The 22,032-nt window shown below is 44.9% G+C and overlaps 1 protein-coding gene across 1 annotated transcript in view; it reads right to left on the bottom strand.

Annotated features, from left to right (window-relative positions):
- Nucleotides 1-1,326: 1,326 nt before the first annotated feature.
- The window catches only part of Hsf2bp (heat shock transcription factor 2 binding protein), an 80,871-nt gene continuing 60,165 nt past the window's right edge, over nt 1,327-22,032 (bottom strand). The window contains exon 9 of the mRNA XM_021149248.3: nt 1,327-2,052. Within this exon, the coding sequence (XP_021004907.1) occupies nt 1,844-2,052 (209 nt within the window). The 3' untranslated portion in view covers nt 1,327-1,843. The remainder of the gene's footprint in view (nt 2,053-22,032) is intronic.

The raw sequence follows: 22,032 nt of genomic DNA, 5'->3' as shown, positions 1-22,032 counted from the left end.
CTCAATGTATATTTTTATTTTTTTAGCTGAGTAGGTTTTCTTTAAATTACTAGATACAGGAGAAAATTAAGGCCATGATTTCCTGTTGGCCTTGCAGTGAAGAGTGGGGTCACTGGCCTGGGTCCTTTGGTACTCCCTACAGTGCTCACAAAGGAAACCTGTGCATAGCAATTTTAGGAGAATCTGCCCAAATATACTTGCTTAGAATGTGCTCCGAAGGGATGATCAACTCCTTACCCTCATGGCCATCTAATAACCACCAACCCCTGGGATACTTAGGATAGGCAGCAGGGGCTGCTACTGCTGCCTTTCTTTCCTTCTTCTTCTCCTTCTTCCTCCTCCTCCTTCTCAGTTTTGTTTTGTTTTGTTTTGTTTTGTTTTGTTTTGTTTTGTTTTGTTTTGTTGTTTGAGACAGTGTTTCTCTGTGCAGCCCTTGCTGCCCTGGAACTCACGAAGATCTGCTTGCCTCAGCCTCTCAAGTGCTGAGATAAAGGTGTGTCCCACCACCACGTGGCTGGCGGTTTCTTCTTATCTACACTAGGTAGAGAAAGCTCAGCAACCCTAGAGAAGCACAAGCGGATCACAGCAGCTCCCCTGGCTGGGATGTTAAACAAGCACAAGGAAGGGGTGCCATGACGCCGCCATGTGCACTCACTCACCCTTCACTGGGAGCCGCCCAGCACAGATGGACCCACGCCTGCTCCCCTCCATGAATCGTAAGCGCTTTACCTCTACCTTGCTCTGCTGAGTTAGTGCTCCACAGACCCAAGCGGCCATGCCTTTCTCTTGAGTTCTTCAATCAACATAAAGTACACATCCTCTTACAAGAAAACGAACTCACTCTTCAACACTACACACAGAGAAGCAGCTCAACATGTGTGCCGAGGCTGCCACTGCAAAGGAACACTTCCTCCCTCACAGGATGTCTAAGTTCAATGCTCTGCAGCAACTTGTCCTGCCAGAGAAAGGATGGTGTGTACTGACATAAATGGACATCTCCTGCTGCACATCTCGCCATTTGTGACAGGGCAGCATGTTGTCTTTTGTCCTCTGCCAGTATCTTAAAGCAGAAGCTACGTAGTGTCATGGCTGCATGAACAGCAGCCCACACATGCACAGTGACATGCACACACACAGGCACATGAGTGGAGGCAGATGGATGACCATTTAATGGAATTTAATCTCATAGTGTTCATCTTCAAGCTACCTTCCCATATTTGCTTTAAGTTCATAGTGAAGGGGCCAGAACAAAATAAGGAAAGTGTTTTCCTAACCAAATAACAGAGTTAATGTACAAAGGACACCAACTTCCTAACCCCAAGATCATATTCAGAATGTGATACTGACTCAGCTTTATTCAAAAATAAAAGCAGCACCAAGGCAGAGATCGACTGTCCAATGCATGTGAAATAGTAAGTGACAAAAGGCTAAGGAGGTAAGCCTGTGCAGAGGGTTCCAGTTACCAGGGAAAGAGCACAGGCCATCACAGAAATGCTTCTGGGAAACACTGACCATGGTGGATAGTGATCTAAACTCCCATGCTGCAGGCAGCCTCCGGGGCAGCAAGAAGCTACTCTGAGAAAACACTTTGAGAGTTTCCATGCGTTCAAAGGTGACATTTTTTTGGTCACTGCTCTGGCAAAATTAACCAGTTGCCTAACAAGTGTGCATTCCCGGGAGGAAGAGGTAGGATGCTTACCCATCATGTCCATCTCTAGTCCCTCAAGGCCTGCAATCTCTAACACATGACATACAGTGACATCTAGTTTTGAACATGGAGTTAGAAGCCTGGGAGGGGACAGGCCACTGGCATTTTCACCAGGCTCCTGGTGGTAGAGCACATCTAAACACTACAGTCCAGGGCACGGAGGTCTTCCAGGAGCTCCTGAGCAGCAGACTGCAGGTGGGAGTTGCGGCTTTTGGACATGGCCAGGATGCGCTGCAAGGGTAAGGAGCTCTGGAGCTCAGAGGCCACCTTGGAGAAGACGTCTGGTTCTAGAACCACAGACTGGATGAGCCGCAGGGTATGAAGACACACTTCCGCATCTGGATCTAGGAAGAGGAGATGCTGCTGGTTAAAATCAAAGCCTCTTCAGGAAGCCACCCCAGAGGGGTCTTTCTGAATGACAGGTTTGACAGTTGAAAAAGCTGTGAGCTAATCCAGAAATAGAATTATTTCTGGATTACAATCACCACCCCCGTTAGTAAACACACATCTTTGAATGCTGTGATTACATAACTTAAAGCAGTTAAAAGCACTTGCTTTTTCAGAGAACCGGGATTCGATTCCCAGCACCCACATGGTGGTTCACAACTGTCTATAACTCCAGTTCCAAAGAATGTCACACCTTCTGGCCTCCATGGGCACCAGGCACATATGTGGTGCACACACATACACACAGGCAAAACATTCATACACATAAAATAAAATAAAATAAATCTTAAAACAAACCCACTAAACTAAAACTCTCAGGGCTTCTAAGGGGTTTGCTGTCTCCCTCACAGCTGTCGGGTGGAAGGGTTAGTTGTTAGCCTGGTGTGCTCTCAGGAGGTAGTGAAAACTTTACAGAATTGCACTTAAGGGGAAGAAGTTAGGTCACCAGGGATGTGCTCTTCAAGGGGATACTGGGACCCCCTAGTCCATTTGTTTCTCTCGTTGCTTCTCAGCTGCTATGTGGTAAAAAGACATACCCTGCTGTCACTGCCCAAAGCAACAAGGTCAAAGACTAAAGACTGAAACATCCCAGACTACAAGCCAAAATGAGCCTCTCTTCCTTCTGAGACAATAATCACAGTATGTAGAACTCAATGACATGGGTTTCCCATGGTTTTTTGGACTGCCTATTTTTACAGTTTCTTAAGAAGGTAGTACCTTTCATGTTCACGCCAACTGTGACAAATTCCTCAGCAACAACATAGATAGTGCCTACTTGGGGTCTTTGAAATGGATAATGTCACAGTGTCTTTGTTACTGTTCTATTGCTGGGAAGAGACAACATGACCAAGGCTACTCATAAAAGAAAGTGTTTAACGTGAAAAATGTTTGCAGTTTCAGAGGGTTAGTTCATGATCATCATGGCGGGAAGCATGGCAGGCAGGCAGGTAAGCATTGTGTTGGAGCAACAACAGAGCACATATCTTATTCACAAGATGGAGGCAGACAGCAAGAAACTAGGTCTAGTGTGGACTTTTAGAAACCTCAAAAAAGAAAAAAAATAGACCTCTTCTAACAAGGTCACACCTCCTAATCCTTCCCAGTCTACCATCTAGGGACCAAATGTATGAGCCTATGGAGTCATTCTTACTAAAACCACCACACATAGGCTACAAGATCCACAATGTATTTCACTGCTTTCCATCTGAATGCTCCTCAGGAGTTACAGAGCCTTACAACCCTGCTTATATTATAATAACCACTGAAAAGTAGACCAAAATCATAGCCTAAGTCAAAGCTATAATCTTTAGCCAGGATAAACTCTAGCCATTCCTCTTCTGGTGGCTACACTATGGGCTGGGAGCTGTAGTGGGAGCCATGCATACAACCAGCTCCTCTTTCTTAGCAGTACACTCACTCAAAAGGACCTTTCAGGAAGTCAGTGGGACTGAACACTACTCCCTTAGCCCAAACCATAGACTTCTTTTATAGAACAAAAGTGGGGATTGTAGTTAGGGAAGGCTAAAATAAAACCTGTTCTTCATTGAAGGAGGGACACGGAGACTACTGAAATCTTTCTATTCTAGAGAAGAGGTAAGAGGTATGAAAGTATAGGGCAGGGCAGCTGCTACAGAATACTCCAGAGAAACCCAGGCACAAGTAGAAACACTAAAGCAGGCATCAAAAATAAAATCCTTTCTAATTATCTTTACCTTAATCTTGTAAAACTGAGGGAAAGGGGCTAAAATAAGACATGCAAAACTAATAAAGATATGTGCAGAAATCAATACAGTTGAGAGTAAAAATACTGGGTGTGGAGCTGATGTCTGTAACTAGAGAGCTAAGGCAGGAGGACCACTGTGAGTTCAAGGCAAAACTCGGCCTTGAATTCCAGGATAGCCAAAGACACACAGTGACTTTCTTGTCTCAAAGACCACCAAATGAACAACAAAAAGATAAATAAGTAAAATCAATTCAGGAGGAAAATGAAAAAAATCAAAAGTTGGCCCTTTGAAAAATAATTCCTAAAACTAGTCAAGACTAGCAGAAAGAGGGGGAAAGTCAGAAATGAGAAATATCAAGAGCAAGACAGTGGCTTTAACTACAAATCCTACAGAAAGTTAAGAATAAGAAGGGATAGGAACAATTTTGTGTCCATAATTTTAAAACTTGGATGAATGCACTTTCAAAGTTCCCTGTGTTTTTTTCTTTAGGTTGAATAACCTAAATTATTCCTACATCTACTAAGAAAATTGAATTTGAAGTTAATAGGAAATGTTTAAACAATGAGTAAGAAGAACCCAGATGCAGATGGCTTCATTTACAGAAGACACAGTAATCCTATATAAGACTTCCAGGGAGGGGGTAGGGATTTAGCTCAGTGGTAGAGTGCTTGCAGAGCAAGCACAAGGCCCTGGGTCCTAAGTTCTGGGGGTGGGGTGGGGGGGGGGAAGACTTCTAGGGAGTAGATGGGGCTAGACAGATGGCTCAACTGGTAATCAAGCCATGGCTTGATGCTTTTCCACAGGACTCAAGTTCCATCCCCAGCGCCCACATCATGGGGCTCATGACTACCTGTGACTTTAAATCCAGAGGATCCAGCACCCTCTGGCCTTTGTAGACACTGCACTCACATACACAAAGCATATATACACATGTACATACACACAAATTTTTAAAAGATTTCCAGAAAATAGAAAGAACACACCTCAATTTTCTAAATGAGGCCAGAATTATTCTGATGCCCAAACCATACAAACATTTTATGAGCTGGGCGTGGTGGCGCACGCCTCTGATCCCAGCAGAGGTTGGCGGATTTCTGAGTTTGAGGCCAGCCTGGTTTACAAAGTGAGTTCCAGGACAGCCAAGGCTACACAGAGAAACCCTGTCTCAAAAAACCAAAAAAAAAAAAAAAAAAATTATGAGAAGATAACAGAGCCACATCTTTTGTAAAAATTCTGAACAAAATATTAGCAAATCAGATTCAGGACTATATAGAGACAATACTTCAAAATAAATATGCATTTGCATTCTGGGAATGCTAAATGTGTTCAACACTTGTCAATTATGCAAATAGTTCTTATAACACAGACTAAGGATTCTTTATCTTTTCAACCAGATGCTGACAAGTCCTTTGGTAAGTTTAGTATTTGTTCATATTATAAAAACTCTCAGCAAATGAGAACAGAATGAGATATTCTGAACCATACTGAAGGTATCTACAAATACAGGCACACAATAGCACATAATCGTGGGCCAAAGCCTCTAAGACGCAAGGACACCATCCTCAAAACCTCCATCCAAATCACAGTTGATATTTTAGCCTCTGCAACACAGAGACATACAGACTGAAAAGGAGGAACTAAAACTATCTCTGCTTCCACATGAATATCCAAAAGGCCGCTGGATCTGAGTTTTACAAGGTTTCAGGATCACAGGGTCAGCACATAAAGATCAGCTTTATCCACACACTGACAAAAAATGCAAATTAAGATTTTTAAAAGAATAGCACTAAAGATGACAAAAAATTATAAACTCTAAGCAGACCATTGTATAGAATGTCTGGAAGCTTCAAAAGGTAAAACCCACATGACACTGAAGTAGAAAACGGAGGCAACGAAACCAAGAGGTGTCCTAGGCTGAGACTAGCTCTCTGTTCAACAGAAACTTACACAAGGCTCATAGCTGCTTGGTCTGATTGCTTCAGGGCCTATGATGAGATAGATTTCATAGTTAAAGTACACGGTAGGAAAAGCAGCTCGCCTCACTCTGCACAGAAGAAGAAGGGACTAAGAGGAAGGAGTCAAAGTTCCACTGTTCCCTTCAAAAGTAAGCTCCCTGAAATGTCCCATTCTTTCAACTAGGCTCCATCTCCTAAGTCTCCTTCATCTCAGGTAGTCTCATCCACTGAGGACCAAGCCTCCAGCCCAACTAAGACGGAGGCCATAATAACATTTATGGACAAGATGTCTCGAGAGGCTTACAATGCCAAACCTCTTCAATTTTATCTACATATGCAATGTAATTCCAATCAAAATCCCAGTAAACATTTTTGTAAAAATCAACAAAACAGGACTAGGGAGATAGCCTGGCAGTTAAAAACACTGGTTGTTCTTCCAGAGGACCGGGGTTCAATTCCCAGCACCTACATAGTGGCTAACAGTATTTATAACTTCAGCTGCAGGGACTCTAATACATGCACTCTGCTACTTCTGCAGGTACCAAGCATACACATGGTACACAGACATGCAAACACTCATGCATGTAAAATGAATGCATGAATGAATGAAACATACGCAACATATACACACACATACATACACACACACACATACATACATATACATACATACACATACATACATACAGTTTTAAAAATCAACAACCCATTCTTGGTCTTACAGGAAAGGTAAAAGACTGCAAGAGCCGAGGTAATTCAAAAAGAAAGTCAAGGCCTTGTGGCTCCACTGGCAGCCCAGACCCACAGTTCTTAAGACTACATGGAATTACCAAGGGGTTGGCCTGGAAATAAATGAAGAGGGTTGAAGAATCCAGAGGCAGACAATCCAAGGATGCTACTTCATGTAGTCTACAACTAATCTGCCTGACTTTATAAAACAAAACAGCAGTGGATCCTAGGCCCTGGGGCAGTTCCCCACGCCCGCCCTTCCTGGATGACTGGAGGGGGAAGGAGAGAGATGCTGCAGGAAAAGGCCTTCCTCAAGGACCTAAAGATGCCCTACCACCCACGGAGAAAGAATCAGATACTCCCAAACCAGAGACTGTGGAAATTAAAACATGATCACAGAAAGAAAAACTTCATCAGGAAGCCTAGAAAATGGAGTTGAGGGACTCTCAGAAGCAGTGCTACTGACAGATGGGCAAAGGCTGGGTTGGGGACAGCTCCCACAAGGCAAGAGAACTAGCCAGCAGAGACAGCCACCAGTGTGCACTGACTTGATAACTCAGAGTCACTCAGAAGGGAGGGGCATGCATTATGCAAACTGAAAGAGTCCTTTTAGTTTTCAGACAAATTGATTTAAAATGCATAAAATATAGGAGTTCAGAGAATACAATACAGGGTTGAGATAAACTAGAACCAAGTACAGCAGTACAGGGGATGGAGGTGTCATCATGAAAGCTAGAACTTTAGATAACAAAACAGGAATTACAAACGATTCTAAAAGCAGATCAGGTAGGTACAAAGACTCCATAGTGAATCCTGTCTCAGAAACAAACAAACAAAACCCACCACCACCAAAACTTCTCTGCAGCACTGGGCGTCAGAACAGAATGAGGAGATGCCTTCTCCCTAGACTCTATGCCCAGGTGAGAAGGATTCAGACACAAAGCATGTCCTCAGCTCTTCTCCAGGGATACCAGACGGCATGGTCCAACCTAAACAAGCCAACAAAGCAAGGAGGAGGCGGCAGGGGGAGGGGGATCCTTAGAGCTCCCCAGGAGCAAGACGAGGCTGTGAGGAACAGGAAACTATGGGCACACGGGAGAGAAAAACCTCTTCCGAGGAGACTGGATAATGGGGAGAATTGAAGGTTAGGTAGATAATTAACACGTAGGAACCAGGCTAACTGAGCCAGGCCTGATAGCACACACCTGTATCCCAGCACCAGAGAGGCAGAGTGAGAGGAGGATCTCTGGGGCTTGCTGGCCAGCCAGCCTGCCTTGCCTTATTGGTGAGCTACAAGTCTCAGAGAAACCCTGTCTCTCAACTTAAGGTTGATCCCTGTCCTTACACATACAGATGTGTGTACATATAAGAATACATGCACAAATACAATAGTAGTAGTAGTAAAGAAAAATATACAAAATGAGAAAATTATTGCCAAAATAAAAACCTGGAAGAAAAGGAAATCATTTAAGACTTAGGTATGAATAATAGCAGCCATAATAATGCAAAAAAAAAAAAAATCAATGTTAATCTGACTCAAGCTATGACTGTTCTGGGATGGGGGATGATGGAAGACTCTCTTCCTTTGTTACCAGGAGTCAACAAGCAATTCTGAGGAATAAGTTTCATGGGGGGAAGCCTGAGCAGACAGACTAGCACCAGTACCCATAAGAAGCAAGCAGCAGTGGGCACAGGGCATTTGACAGGGATCAGCAGGGCTCTAATATAGAAATGATAAATGAATTTGCACAAGGCTTTTAAATAAAATATGAATTTAATGAGAATCCTATTTCTATGCACATATTCTGTATATTAGATTTCATATTCCAAATCACATGCAAATTAACTTAATTGAGAATAAGCAATGATGTGTAATAAAAATTCTTCACAATCACCAAAAATAAATCATCTCTGTCCACATATTAGTAATAGTTTACGATTCTTTTCAACCATCCAATGTGCTTAATGATTAAAATTATCGTGAAGGAATCCAGCAAGCTGTCCCTCTCATCTGAGGCAAGGGCATTTGTTTCAACTGCAACAATAATTGTCCCCACCAGGATTTCTAGCCAGTGGCCAAGCACTTGGAACACACCTGCAGTTATCTTCCTCTGGGACCCTTGGCCACTTCCAAGGCACCATGGACACCTAAGAATATAGTCTGTTCCAGCAGCAGCCTCAGCCTTGTGCTTCCAAACTTCAGAGAACAGTGTGTGGGGTGTGTGTGTGTGGGGGGGGGGTGTAGAACCATTCTCCACAGCCCCAGTTCACTTGCAGACCCCACCTGCCTCTTGCTTCCTTTCAGGAGACTCTAGGACTGGCTGCTGTTGCTACCATTCCTGCTCTGACTCACACTGTTCCTTACTTTGCAGTCACACTGCCACTCCTCAGTGCCTGAGGTGGCACATCTCCAGGTCCCCACTGATCTCCACATTGGCACTGCCCAGTTCTTTAGTGCTCCGACACACTAGCACTCCCTTCCAGGCCCTGGAGAGTGACTGGGAAGCCCCGTTCCATCGCCTACAGCATGTCTCCTCACTGCTCCTCTCATGCACTTGCCTCTGCCCCACTGTCCTCCTCCCCACTTGTCTCCTTAGGTGACCTCACCCGTGCTGCTCATCTGTTCCCCTAACCCTCCTCTCTCTGGAATCCAGATTTCCTGTTGAGCAGCCTGCCAGGAAGCTCACCTTGGGTATTTGATGCCACATCTGCTTATACAGTGTCAAAGTCCACCTCGCACTAAGTGGGCACTGACACTCTCACCCATCAGAAGCCGTGGCTGCTCTTCCTCCCAGCACAGCCTAAGTCTATAATGGCTACACCCCAGACAGCTCTCATCCAGTGAGCCTCAGAGGCCCTAGTTAACACTTCCACTTCCGAATCTTCCTGTGGCAACAATGATACTTTCTAAATGGAAATCAAAATGCACCCCTCTCTGCTTCGCACTTTTGACAAGAACACAGCCTTGTGTATGGCAGAAGTCTCCCCCACCAGCTCTACTGCTTCCCCATGGCTCCCCTCAGGTTGTGTGCAGTCTTTCCTAAACACTAGGAACACTGCCTTGCCCTTGCTTTCCCCATTACGATTCTGTCCTTTCACCCAGTACACCTTTCCTCTATTTCAACTGCCTTTCCTCAAAGTTCAGCTGAGTATTTCACCAGTGACATACACAGCACCTGAAAACTGTCTCTGCAGCCTCACAACCAAAGCAATGAACTTGATCCGTCAGAGGGTTGGAATCCAACAGTACCATCACTGTGAAATCTGGAGTCAGTCACATCTACTTCCCTGGCAAAGAAACAGCTGGGGCCATGGGGACCTCCCAGGGGTCCATGGCCTTAGGACTGGGTTTGCCTTAGGCATCTCACCAGGTTCTCACTGTCATCTAGAAACTGTGACAGAGAGAAAGGAAGACCCCTATCATGTAACATGTCCTGGGTGCTCTACATAGCAAAGCTGGTCCTCAGAAAAAGATCCCCAGGGCCTGGTCACACTTGAGGAAAGGGTGGCTCTGACTCATCTAGAGGAGAAATATTGGTGAGTTACAGCCCAGAGACACATGTCACTAAGACTGAATTTTTGTCTTTTGACAGAACATATTTATTCCTCTCCCACACAGTACTTCACACTGATACCAACTACTGTAACACGGGGGTCTACAGCTCAGAGAACTGACAGACATAAATCTCACTTCAGAAAGAAGTCCCAGGAAATCCAAAAGGCAACAGGGGAGAACAAACAAGAGCCCTACAATTAGGCACAACAAATCCCATCTAGATTAACAGAGAATCTCAGTGTAAAGATCTAGCTCCCTCAGTTCCTGTTACCCAGGAAAGCGTGTCCCATACAAAAGCTGTCAGAATCAAAAGATAGTACTGGGGCTGGGGAGATGGCTCAGCAGGTAAGAGCACTGACTGCTTTTTCAAAGGTCCTGAGTTCAAATCCCAGCAACCACATGGTGGTTCACAACCACCCATAATAAGATCTGATGCCCTCTTCTGGTGCATCTGAAGTCAGCTACAGTGTACTTATTTATAATAATAAAAAAAATTAAAAAAAAAAGACACCCCTCCAATCCCCAAACCCCTGTTTAAAAAAAAAAAAAATAGTACTGTGTTGAGCTGTCAATTCCAAACCAAATGAATGAAAGAACTCTGGATGGTATGAAGGGGGCGGGGAGTGTTCTCATGTAGGTTCATGGCAGACTGCAGGGACCAGTTTTGCACTGAGGTCACTGTAGCCTTGTCTGGAAAGTACTTCTTCAAGGACTGCCTGCTAGCAGCATGCAGAACCTTGACTCTCGTCACTTTATTGATCCCTGTGGCCAAGGAGTACTGTTTCACAAGACCTTACATAATCTTCACTTTACGTTTGAAAGTGTCTCCTTACCTCGAGCTCTGTACTATGCCAGAGTGTCCTAGGACACACCTGCCTCTGCTGCAAGCCTCTGTTAGTCTCACGTAAGTGCCACTACTCAGGAGCATTCCTCTGCTACTCTGGTTAACCCAGCTTTCAGCTAAAACTTTACATGGCATACTAAGAAGAAAAAGCAGGGGCTGGAGATGTGGCTTAGCCATTAAGCACACTTGCTGTTCTTGCAGAGGACCTGAGTTCAGTTCTTGGCACTCACGAAAGCTCACAGCCACATGCAGCTTCCGTTCCAGAGAATCGGATGCCCTCTTCTGGCCTCCAGAGCAGACACTGCATGTAAGAGGTGCACAGATATACATAAAATAAATCAGTTATAAGAGATAAAATAAAAACATCTTTAAAAAGAAAAGGAGGAGGTGTGGAGACCAAGCATCAGAAACAGATGCAGACACACACAGAGAATTTACACCGCTGATTAATATGCTCGGGGTAGCACTGGCTACCACAGCAACACCACAGAGAAGGGGTGTAAACAAAAGAAAGTTATTCATCACAGTCCTGGAGGCTGAAGTCAGAGAGCCAGGTGCCAGCAGCTGGCTGCTCCTCAGGCCTCTCCTTAGTGTGCAGCCAGCATCTTCCCCATGTCCTCATACGGCTGCCCCTCTGTGTGTCTATGGCTGTTCTCATAAAGGCGTCAGATTGGATAAGTAAACTCATTAACTTAATTATCTCTGAAAGACCTTGTCTCCAAGTACAGTGACCTCCTCAGATCAGGCCTTCAGCCTGTGGGGCACAATTCAGACCATGGCATATTCTAACAGAAAAGGTAGAAAGTAGATGGACTTAAACAGAGATGGAAACTCAAAGAATGCATCAAATCTCATATCACCTCCTTATTCACTCACCGTCTCCATTCCCTACACTTAGAGGGCCCTTCTCCTCTCTGACAACATATCTAACAAATACAACTGAAGAAAGTTTCCTTTTGACTTGTGGTTTTGGAAAGCCCAGCGCACAGTTGCATGGCTTCCTATGCTTGGGCAGAGCATTGTGTTGATGGAAGCATGTGCTGGGAGGGCTTTTTAACCTCAGTGCATTGAGAGCAGAGCACGGGGAAAGAGGCCAGGGACAAGACACTCCCAAGGAATTACCTTTCAGACCTACTTCTGCCACCTAGGCCTCTCTACTACAACTCCCAGACCCTCTTAAAATCACACCTGCAGCAGCCAGAGACCATGGGGCAATGATAGTCAGTGTGCACCACTTCTACAAAATGTCCTTCTCTCCTTGCCCACCAGACGAAAGCGTCATGACAGCAGGGTATTGCTGTCTTGCCAATACTTAAATTATCTACTGTAAGTGCTTCTTGGCCATTAGCGACCCCTCTGTCGAGAATTCTCTGTTTAGCTCTGTACCCTGTTGTTTGTTAGTTTCTTTGTTTAAGATTTATTTATGTATATGAGCACACTGTAACTGTCTTCAGACACACCAGAAGAGGGCATCAGATCTCATTACGGATGGTTGTGAGCCACCATGTGGTTGCTGGGAATTGAACTCAGAACCTCTGGAAGAGCAGTCAGTGCTCTTAACTGCTGAGCCATCTCTCCAGTCCCCTGTACCCCCTTTTTAAATTGGGTTATTTGGTTTTTAAGTGTTATTTCTTGAGTTCTTTATATATTTGGGATATTAATCCTCTATCAGATGTAGGGTTGGTGAAGGTCTTTTCCCATTCTGTAGGCTGCCATTTTGTCCTATTGATGGTGCCCTTTACATTACAGAAGCTTTTCAGTTTCATGAGGTTCCATTTATTGTTAGTCTTAGTGCCTGAGCTATTGGTGTTCAGTTCAGGAAATTATCTCCTGTGCCAGTGTGTTCAAGGCATTTCCCTACTTTCTATTCTATTAAATTTAGTATATCCAGTTTTATGTTGAGGTCTTTGACCCATTTGGACTTGAGTTTTGTGCAAGTTGATAAATATGAATCTATTTGCATTCTTTACATGCAGGTATCTAGATAGACCACCAGCATTTGTTGAAGAAGCTTTTTTTCCCCCATTGTATGCTTTGGTTTGTCAAAACTCAAGTATCCATAGATATCTGAGCTTATTTCTGGCTCTTCAATTCTAATTCATTGACTAGCCTGTCTGTTTTTATCCCAATACTATAAGGTCTTTATTACTATTGTTCTATAGTGCAGCTGGAAATCAGGGTTAGTGATACCTTCAGAAGTTCTTTTATTGAATAGGATTATTTTAGCTATCCTGGGTTTTTTGTTTTTCCATATGAAGTTGATAATTGTTCTCTCAAGCTCTGTAAAGAGCGGGGTTGGAAACCTTATGGGAATTGCATTGATTCTGTAGATTGCTTTTGGTAAGATGGCCATTTTTACTATGTCTTCTGAGAGGTTTCATTCAGCAGCTGGTAGAAAGAAGGATGCAGAGACCCACAGCCAAGCTCAGGAAGTCTTGTGAAAGAGTGGGGGGGTAAGGTAGAAGGATGGGAAGAGACAGAGGGGTCAAGGACACCACAGGAAGACCTACAGAGTCAACTAACCTGGACCCTTGGGGGCTCACAGAGACTGAACCACCAACCTTTCAAGGAGCATGCAGGGGCTCAACCTAGCCTCCCCCCTCCCCACATTTGTAGTAGATGTGCAGTTTGGTCTTCATGTGAGTCTCCTAACAACTGGAGTGGGGGTGGGGAGTGGGGTGGGAGGGGCCTGTCTCTGACTCTGTTGCCTTCCTTTGGATCCCTATCCCCTAGCTGGGCTGCCTTGTCTGGCCTCAGTAGGAGAGAATGCACTTAGTTCTGCTGTGACTTGATGTGCCAGGGCAGGCTGGTACCCATGGTACTTCTGAGGAGAAGGAAAGGGAGTAATGGGGGGAGGGTGTTGTGAGGGTACACCTTGGAGGAGAAAAGGGAGGGGGGCTGTGATCAGGATGTAAAGTGAATACATATATAAATTAATTCACTGTATGTGCAAAACTCAGAGTAAGGCTCATTTACCCTGTAAGTAAAAGGCCCCTTTTATATGCATAAGGCTACTACAATACAAATATAAAGAAACTGCAGGAGGAACAAAATAACTAGGTGTTGGATCCAGCACAGGCCCCCAAATGGCAGTGCTGCTGACAATGTCCTCAATGACACAGTCTGCCTCAGCTCAGGCTGGACTCTGACCAGGTCAACAGGAGGATCGCTGTGGGCAAACAAAAGCCTAAACTCCACATTCCTCAGAACCCTTGTAAAGTTGCTTTCTGTTTGTTGGGAAAAGCCATCACTTCCCTTACCCACCCCTTACAGTCAACTGCCTCTGGCAGGAGCATCTAGTTCCTGATTAACTCAGTCAGACAAACCTGTAACAGATTAAAGTCCCTTGGTACTTTCCAGGCTATTCTGGCCCACATCAGACCTCCCCTTGCTCTAACTCCCAGGCTGTTCTGGCTTACATGCCTCCCTCCCCCTCTGCTAGCTGTCTCCTTAAAACTAACACGACTTCTCCCAGAGTTTTGGCTGTTCTACCCCCTACTTTGAGACAGCCTGGAAGTTAGATTCCCCACTAAACCTTTCCTTCTACTTGTGGAGTGGTCTAGGTAGAGTGGTCAGCCTATTGGTGGTTCTACTGCACCCTCACTGACACTAGGCATGCTAGAAAGAGCTTTGTGGACCCCTAGAAAGGATAAGACTGGAGTCATGAGATAAATGCAGCCAAGGGTACAGCCAATAGGGATAACCTCATGATGACACTGTAAGAGCTCAGTCACTGTGACAATAGTTGAAGGGAGGGAAACTATCATAGACCATGTAGAAAGAAGAGTAATACAGAACTCAGTCCCAGTCACAGAAACCTGGCACTTAGAGACAGGTGAGGCAATATTATGAAGGATCACCAAACAAAGGGGACATGCTAGGACTGTCTCACACAGAGGGGACATGCTACTACTGTCTTAAAAGGGTCTATAGGACCCCTGCCTTTAGAGGCCTTGCTCCCTCCCAGAACTCATGTGGGAATCTAAATGCCATTCATGAGTTGTTAGTAGTGTTAAAGTGTAAATAATATATTAATTGCTTTTAGAGGTAAGGCCTTTGGGAATTAATTCAATCATTAGTGACTGAACCCTGGTAGCTTCATAAAAGTAGATAAAGACACACATAGACCTGAGTTGTCTACTACAACAGGATGCAGCTCAGGGGTTCCTTACCAGAACATGAACAGAGCTGTTAAGGCATTGACCCTCAAACCCATGAACCAAAATAAGCATTTTTAAAATTTACAAATTAACCTGCCTTGGGTATTTTAGTGCAGTGACAGGTTAATACAATGGTTTTAAAGCAGCCACCATGAGAGTTCCTCAATGAACAAAGGTGTAAAGTCTTAAAAATAATCCTAGCAAATAAAGAGAAGGTATACTTGGTAACAAAGCAAGCTAGAACTGAAAATACAGTAACTGAGACAAAGCTGTTACTAGAGAGAGAATTAAAGGGAGAGGTGAAGAAAATCTGTGAGGGCCCGAAGAACGCCTCAGTGAGTAGAGTGTTAGCCAGGCAGGCCCAGCCATTCAGGTGTGACCCCAGAACCCACATAAAAAAGCTGCCTGTGCTAGTTCACATCTGCTTGGTGGCAATGTGTTCCTGTGCACACAAGCACAGAAAAACAAAGAAATGAAAGATGAGTAGAGGAAAAGACAGGAAAATGGAATGAAGTAATGTGAGCTAGCAAGAGAAAGATGACATTAAAACCCCAAGGGAACTGGTAAGACACAATGTTCACAGCTCTGTACAATAAGAGAGCAAAATGAGGAAGGCTGGAAACAGCTGGGAAACACTGACAGAGCATGTACCTGATTAAGCCAAAAAATAGGGTGCCAAAACACTGAAACACGCACTATGATCTAGAACATAGCCAAACCTTGGGAGTCTATGCTGAACATAAAAGAAGTGACTCCTAAGTAGTGGGCTTCTCAGAGGAAGTGATGCTGCACTTCCCACACATTGAACAAAAGAGAACTGTCAGCTTTAGAGACCTGTTTCCAAGGGAACAGTCTTTTAATGTGAAGGGGAACACTAGTCGTGCTCGAGTGAGGGAAATGACTAGATAGCACAAAGACTCGTGTAGGCACACTCCAGCAGCGTGGGTCACAGCTCATGACCCACGTGCCCATTGGACGACGGATGCACACACTCTGGGCATCCATACTGTAAACATAAAGTGCTGACCCATGTTATAACAAGGATAAACTTTGAAAATGTTGATGGAAGGACATCATGGGAAATGGTAAGATGTTCTAATGAGGGTTAACAAGCAGGCAGTAAATTACACCAGGGATAACTTCTGGACTGTGTAATTCACTAACATGTGTAACACTAGTATAACAGCTAATCTTGGCTGTCAGTTTGACTACATCTGAAATCAACTAAAGCCCAACTTTCTAGGCATGCCTGTGAGTATTTTCTTGTTCAGACTGAAGTGGGAAGACCACCCTAAATCCAGGTCATACCTTTTACTGGCAGCCCACATAAAAAGACATGAAGATTGAAGCTATTGCTTTTGTCTACTTGCCCCCATTCTTGATGGCAAGTTCATCTACCCTGTTGTAGCTGGTATTAAATCCAACTTCTTCAGGAGCCCAGTGTAGACTTAGCGGCTGTCCAGGTTCCCTCCCAGACTCCAGCACCAGATTGGGTCTGCAAAGACATCCAATCTCGTGGATGGGAGAACTTCTAGATTCTTGGCCTTTCTTTCCATCATGAGGCAGCCATTGTTGGACTATCCAGACCACAGCTTGTAAGCAGATTTAGTAAAATACAGACACACACACACACAGAGCTAGCTCTAGTGAGCCCTGACTAATATAACTAGTCTTGCAAGTTTCCTATAAATATGAGCAATGAAACAGGAATGAAGTGTTGGGTAGAAAAGGAATCTTGGACAAGAGAAAGGGAAGGTGTGCTGTACTGAGAAGGGAAAGGCCAGCAAAGGTTGACTGGAGCTAGTGAGAGTCGACATACACGAACACGGATTAGTAGTGTGTACAATGTGAACTTTGATGGCTAAGAACAGTTTTCTTGTGTTGTCTCACCGAAGCAAAATTAGAAATTACAGATGATGACTACTTTCTGACACTCAATTCCACCCCATCAAGTTCCCTCATGCCCTTTCCTTCAGTCAGCTAACCTATAAGCAACTAAAGTTCTCATCTGCTCTGGGGTTGAGTTTTAGCTGCTCTTGAAAACTGTGTACATCAAACTATCCTGTGTTAATTGGTTTCTATAGTTTTGAACAAATTGCTGAGAACTTAACTTAGAAGAATCATTTAGTTTGCATGCAGATTCAAAGGTTTCAGTCCATAACCCTTGGCTGTTGCCTCTGGGCTTCTGGTGAAGCAGAGAACCATAGTCCCAGAGCACATGGCAGCAGTTGCTCACTGCACAGCAGACAGAAAGCAGTGAAGAAAAATACCACTGCCAAGAACACACTCTCAGTGACCACTTCCTCCATCTGGGTCCCACCCCCTGAAGTTTCTAGAAGCTCCCAAAACAGGCTACCACTTCTCCACTGTGTTTTAAAGACTGAGTTTTTCAGAATGGCATTTCACATGTTATGATTCTGCCCTTGGCCCCCAAAAAGGTTCATGTCCACCACAACACAAAATAACTTCAGTCCATCTCTAAGAACCACTGTGGTCTTAACAGTGCTAATGCTGTTCAGAAGGATAAGCTCAACATCCTCTGGACTCAAGGCAAACTCACAGCGCATTCCCATAATGCAATAGCACTGAATGAACATTCCTATTCCAGATGAGGAGGAAGGCTGAACAGAAAGGAAGGAGTGACCAAAGACTAAAATCAGGAAGGAAAATGTTAAGTCCTGCAGCTTCCATGTCTATCATCTGGAGCAAGTGATGATGGATGTGAGCCTCAGAAATCTTGGGGAGCCACACCCCTATGGCCCTGTCACTCACAGCCTACATGGCTCACCTCATTACCTGCAGCTTTCCTTCACACCGGTTTCACTCCCTGGCATCTCTAACTTCTTCAAGTCTCCACTTCATGTTTGGCTTCACCCCGTCCTCTATGAGCTTCCTGTGAAGGTTTCACCTGTGCTACATATTACCTGCTCTCCCAGGTTTTCCTGTGAATCTAGTGATACCTCTATGAGCCCATAACTCTTGCATTCTGCATATCTGAAAGGCCAGCATCAGCTGGATGACATCAAGGTCTGCCACTGGCTCAAGCAGTGAACAACCATGTCCCTGTGACCCACAGCTAGCTGTAGCAGCCTCTGAGAGCCTGCAGAGCTGAGGGGAAACACTGTCCTAGGTGATGAGACCCGAGAAGGGTGACTCAGAGGCACTGTCTCCTGGAAGGAAAGTCTCAAATGAATTCACTTTTTTATGCCTTTGAGTCTGCCACAGCTGGGACGAAGATGCCCCTGTCACATCATCCCTATTGTCCTTGTGAAATGAAACTTTTTGGAGGGCGATAATCTGTAACACTCTACTTTGGTCCCAACTTTAAATTTGCTTCTCTGGTCAAATGCTTTCCGAGTCCTCTCAGTCTCTCTTTTACTCCTAACTCTCATTGTCAGTCTCACTAAGAGCAGCCAGCAAGGCTCTTGCCACAACCTGGCCCTGTAAACTCCACTTACCCTAAGTCTTAGGGCATGGGCAGAGCACAGACAAATCCCATATTACAGGGAGCATAAATGACCTTGGGTCCAATCCCAAGCACAGTCTTCATTCCCACTGGAAGCCTCAGAGCACAGGTCTCTGCAGCTCAGCATCCCTGTGGATATGCTGGCGCTCTGTTCTGCCTGCAGCAGTCTGGTGCCTCTCTAGCCTCATCTCTAAAAGCCCTTCTCCCTCTTGCCCACCAGCTCCAAAGGCTAAGATGTGTAAGTCATGTTCATCACAGCCAAGGTTCCACCTCCAGAATCAGCTTTCACTTTTCTGTAGCTGTGAACAAAATGCTTGGAAGAAGCAGTTAAAGGAGGGACTTCTGCTCACAATGTCAGCACATAGCTCATAGCTGATTCACACCTGCGGTGATGCAGGGTGAACACATGGTCCCCAGGTCCCTGAATTTAGGGGGTGTGGGGGTGTACAGAACAAGACATAGTCCCTAGGAACCCAGCCCTAGAGATACCTCCTCCATCTACACCCTACCTCCTAAAGTTTCCAGAACTTCCCAAAATAGTGTGACCAGTTGGGATCCAAGCCTTTAATACATGAGCCTTAGGGGGAAATACTTCTTGTCCCTATGGTAACACTCAAAGATTACAAAACAAAACAGGCGATTTTATTACAAAAGCCCAAACAATCAACGAATGAAGTAACTTGTGCTTGTGTTTTCCCTCTGGTTCCTCCATGTGTGTCCTGCCCCCTCCCTGTATTTGAGGGGCTATTTTCTCCATAGTCCTTGGGAAAACCACACCTCTGAATCCCAATGCACCTCCTCCTCAGATGGGACAAGCTCGCTGCTGGTACTTCCATGTCTGAATCATGTGGGCCTGTGAGGGCAGAACATGAGGCAGAGCACACAGGCCAGCCATCTAGAACAGGTGTAACAGAGGGCACCGACAACTGTGACACAATGCTGAGACTCCAGATGGACATCAGGTTCTCAGCTTCTTGCACAAATGTCTCCACAGCAGTGAGAACTAGAACCAGTGGCATAACCAAATGATAAGGATAACACTGTCTTGGTCACCATAGTTATCACCAGCAACATCGGGAAGGCCAAGTCAGTTAAAAGAACCTCCTCAGCCATGCCCTCACTGCAGTGATGCTCTGCCCAAGCACACAAAGCCACAAAAAAAAAAAAAAAAAGAAAGAAAGAAAGAAAGAAATCTTCCATTTCTCCCAGACGGCCCTGACATGCCAGTGGGAATATGCTACTCTAGAGAGGAGGAACAGAGGACTGTGGCTGGGGCGGGAGGATGGCTTAGTGGTTAGGAATACTTGATACTCTTGCACCACACCAGGCAGTTCAAAACAGCCTGAAACTTCAGCTCTAAAGGTGAGCACTATGTTAAAAGAAATCCCATGTTCACAAACCAACCAGAACTAATCAACAAGACAAATGACAGCAAATGCTTGAGAATGTGGAAGACAGGGATCCTTCTTCATTGTTGGGAATATAAACTGATATAGCCATTATGGAAATCAGTGTGGAAGTCCCCCCCACACACACACACCAAAAAAAAAATTCCATACAACCTGGCCCCACCACCCCACCACTCCAGGCTTACATAGACATTTTGTTGCTACTCTATTCGCAATAGCAAAACAAATGGATGAGCTACATGTCTAAAATGGATGAATGGATAATGAAAACGTGGTGCATATGAGGCCAGCAAGATGACCCAGTGAGTAAAAGTACTTCCCTCAAGGCCTGAAGACCTGAGGCTGATCCCTGGGACCCACAGAATGAAAGGAGAGAGACAACTCACAGGCATTGTCCTCTGGCTCCACATATACACCATGCCCACCTGTGTACATGCACATGTGTGCATAAATAAATAAACAAACATTTAAAATAAAAATTTAAAATATGGTGTATATATATATGATGGAATTTTATTTAACCATAAAGAAAAATGAAAACTCAGAAAAATGCTTGTGGGGAACAACTTGTATTCAAACTCTAACAAAGCCTTATCTCAGCTGGGAGCTCATAAGAGAAGTCATACTGGGGCTGGAGAGATGGTTCAGTGGTTAAGAGCACCATCTGCTCTTCCAGAGGTCCTGAGTTCAATTCCCAGCAACCACATGGTGGCTCATAACCATCCCATACTCTCTTCTGATGTGTCTGGAGACAGCGACAGTGTACCCACATACATAAAATAAGTAAATCGGGGGGGGGGGGGATACGGAGGATAGAGCAGCCTGGCCAGAAGCCCTTTCCCGAGTATCCCAATACATCTTCTGGAACCAGCGCTTTTCTGCCTCCCAGCCCTAAACCCAGCTATGGATGCTGCCTTCCTGGGAACAGCTAGCAGATGTCTTAGGCTTAAATGAACTAACCTGAACTCTTGGTTTATTCCTGCTCCTTACAACAGCACAATCCCTGGCCCAAACACGGAAACTGAAACCCTAGGTACCATCCTGACTCAACTCCCTTCCGTCTCCAGAACCACTGCCTACTGTAGGCTGCACTGGCCCCCTCACCCTACAAGGTCCCTATGACTCCTCTTAGCTCCTGCCCAGCAGTCAGAACCAGCTATGACCAAGGCCTCCTCTATTCAGATTATTGCCTGCGTCTTCACAGGTAATTTGACTCCATCAACCCTCTGGTCACCCCTCTTGAATCACACACACACACACACACACACTATAGCTACACTGTCCTCCGGTTACTCCTAAAATGCCCAATGCACTCAGGTCCTCTCCAGTGCCTACTGACCACCTCATAGCTCTCTGCATAGTTTGTTCTTTGCTCTACTCAGACACCAAGAGAAGCAGCCTCATATGTCATCTCTAGCCCACTCCACTTCATCTGCTCACTGTACCACAAACGTTTTCTGTGTGTCTACTGTCAAATCGTCCTACCTGGACATGTGTTCCATAGGGAAAAGCTCAGTTCTGCTCACTTAGAATACTGCAGTAATAGGTGGAGCTGGCCCCTCTAAGTGCCACCCACAGCAAGGCTGGTAAAGCAATGGAGGCTCTATCACTGACTTATGTGGGAGACCAAGGAAACATGCCTCAGAATACCAGCTCTCTCACAAAGCCAGCAAGTTCCAAGGTAGCAGCACAGGTATCAGAAAATGGCAGATCAGCAACACAACGGTGCCATTCCCCAAGAACTACAGAATAAGGGAATGTGGAAAGGCTTCACGGACTGTGAAGGCTTGGGAAGACAAAGCCCATCACCCAGACACTTAGGAGACATGCTGGTAGGAGCAGATCACCAGCCTCTTCATATTTTTAGTGTTTTCTTTCCCAAACCCAAAACAACACTATTCCTCACACTTTAGAATAAATTAAAAACATCTTATGATGGAATGCAGCCGCCTGACTTACTCCACAAGCAGTGCTGTCTGCTTCTAAATCACACTCTAGCAACAGATTCCTCACTTCCCGCTCACAAAATCTGCA

Source organism: Mus caroli, unplaced genomic scaffold (assembly GCF_978045245.1).
Source record: "Mus caroli unplaced genomic scaffold, Mus_caroli_1 scaffold_18, whole genome shotgun sequence".
Classification (NCBI taxonomy): Eukaryota; Metazoa; Chordata; class Mammalia; order Rodentia; family Muridae; genus Mus; species Mus caroli.
The sequence above is the reverse complement of the archived record's forward strand: the minus strand, read 5'-3'. Positions and strand labels throughout refer to the sequence as shown.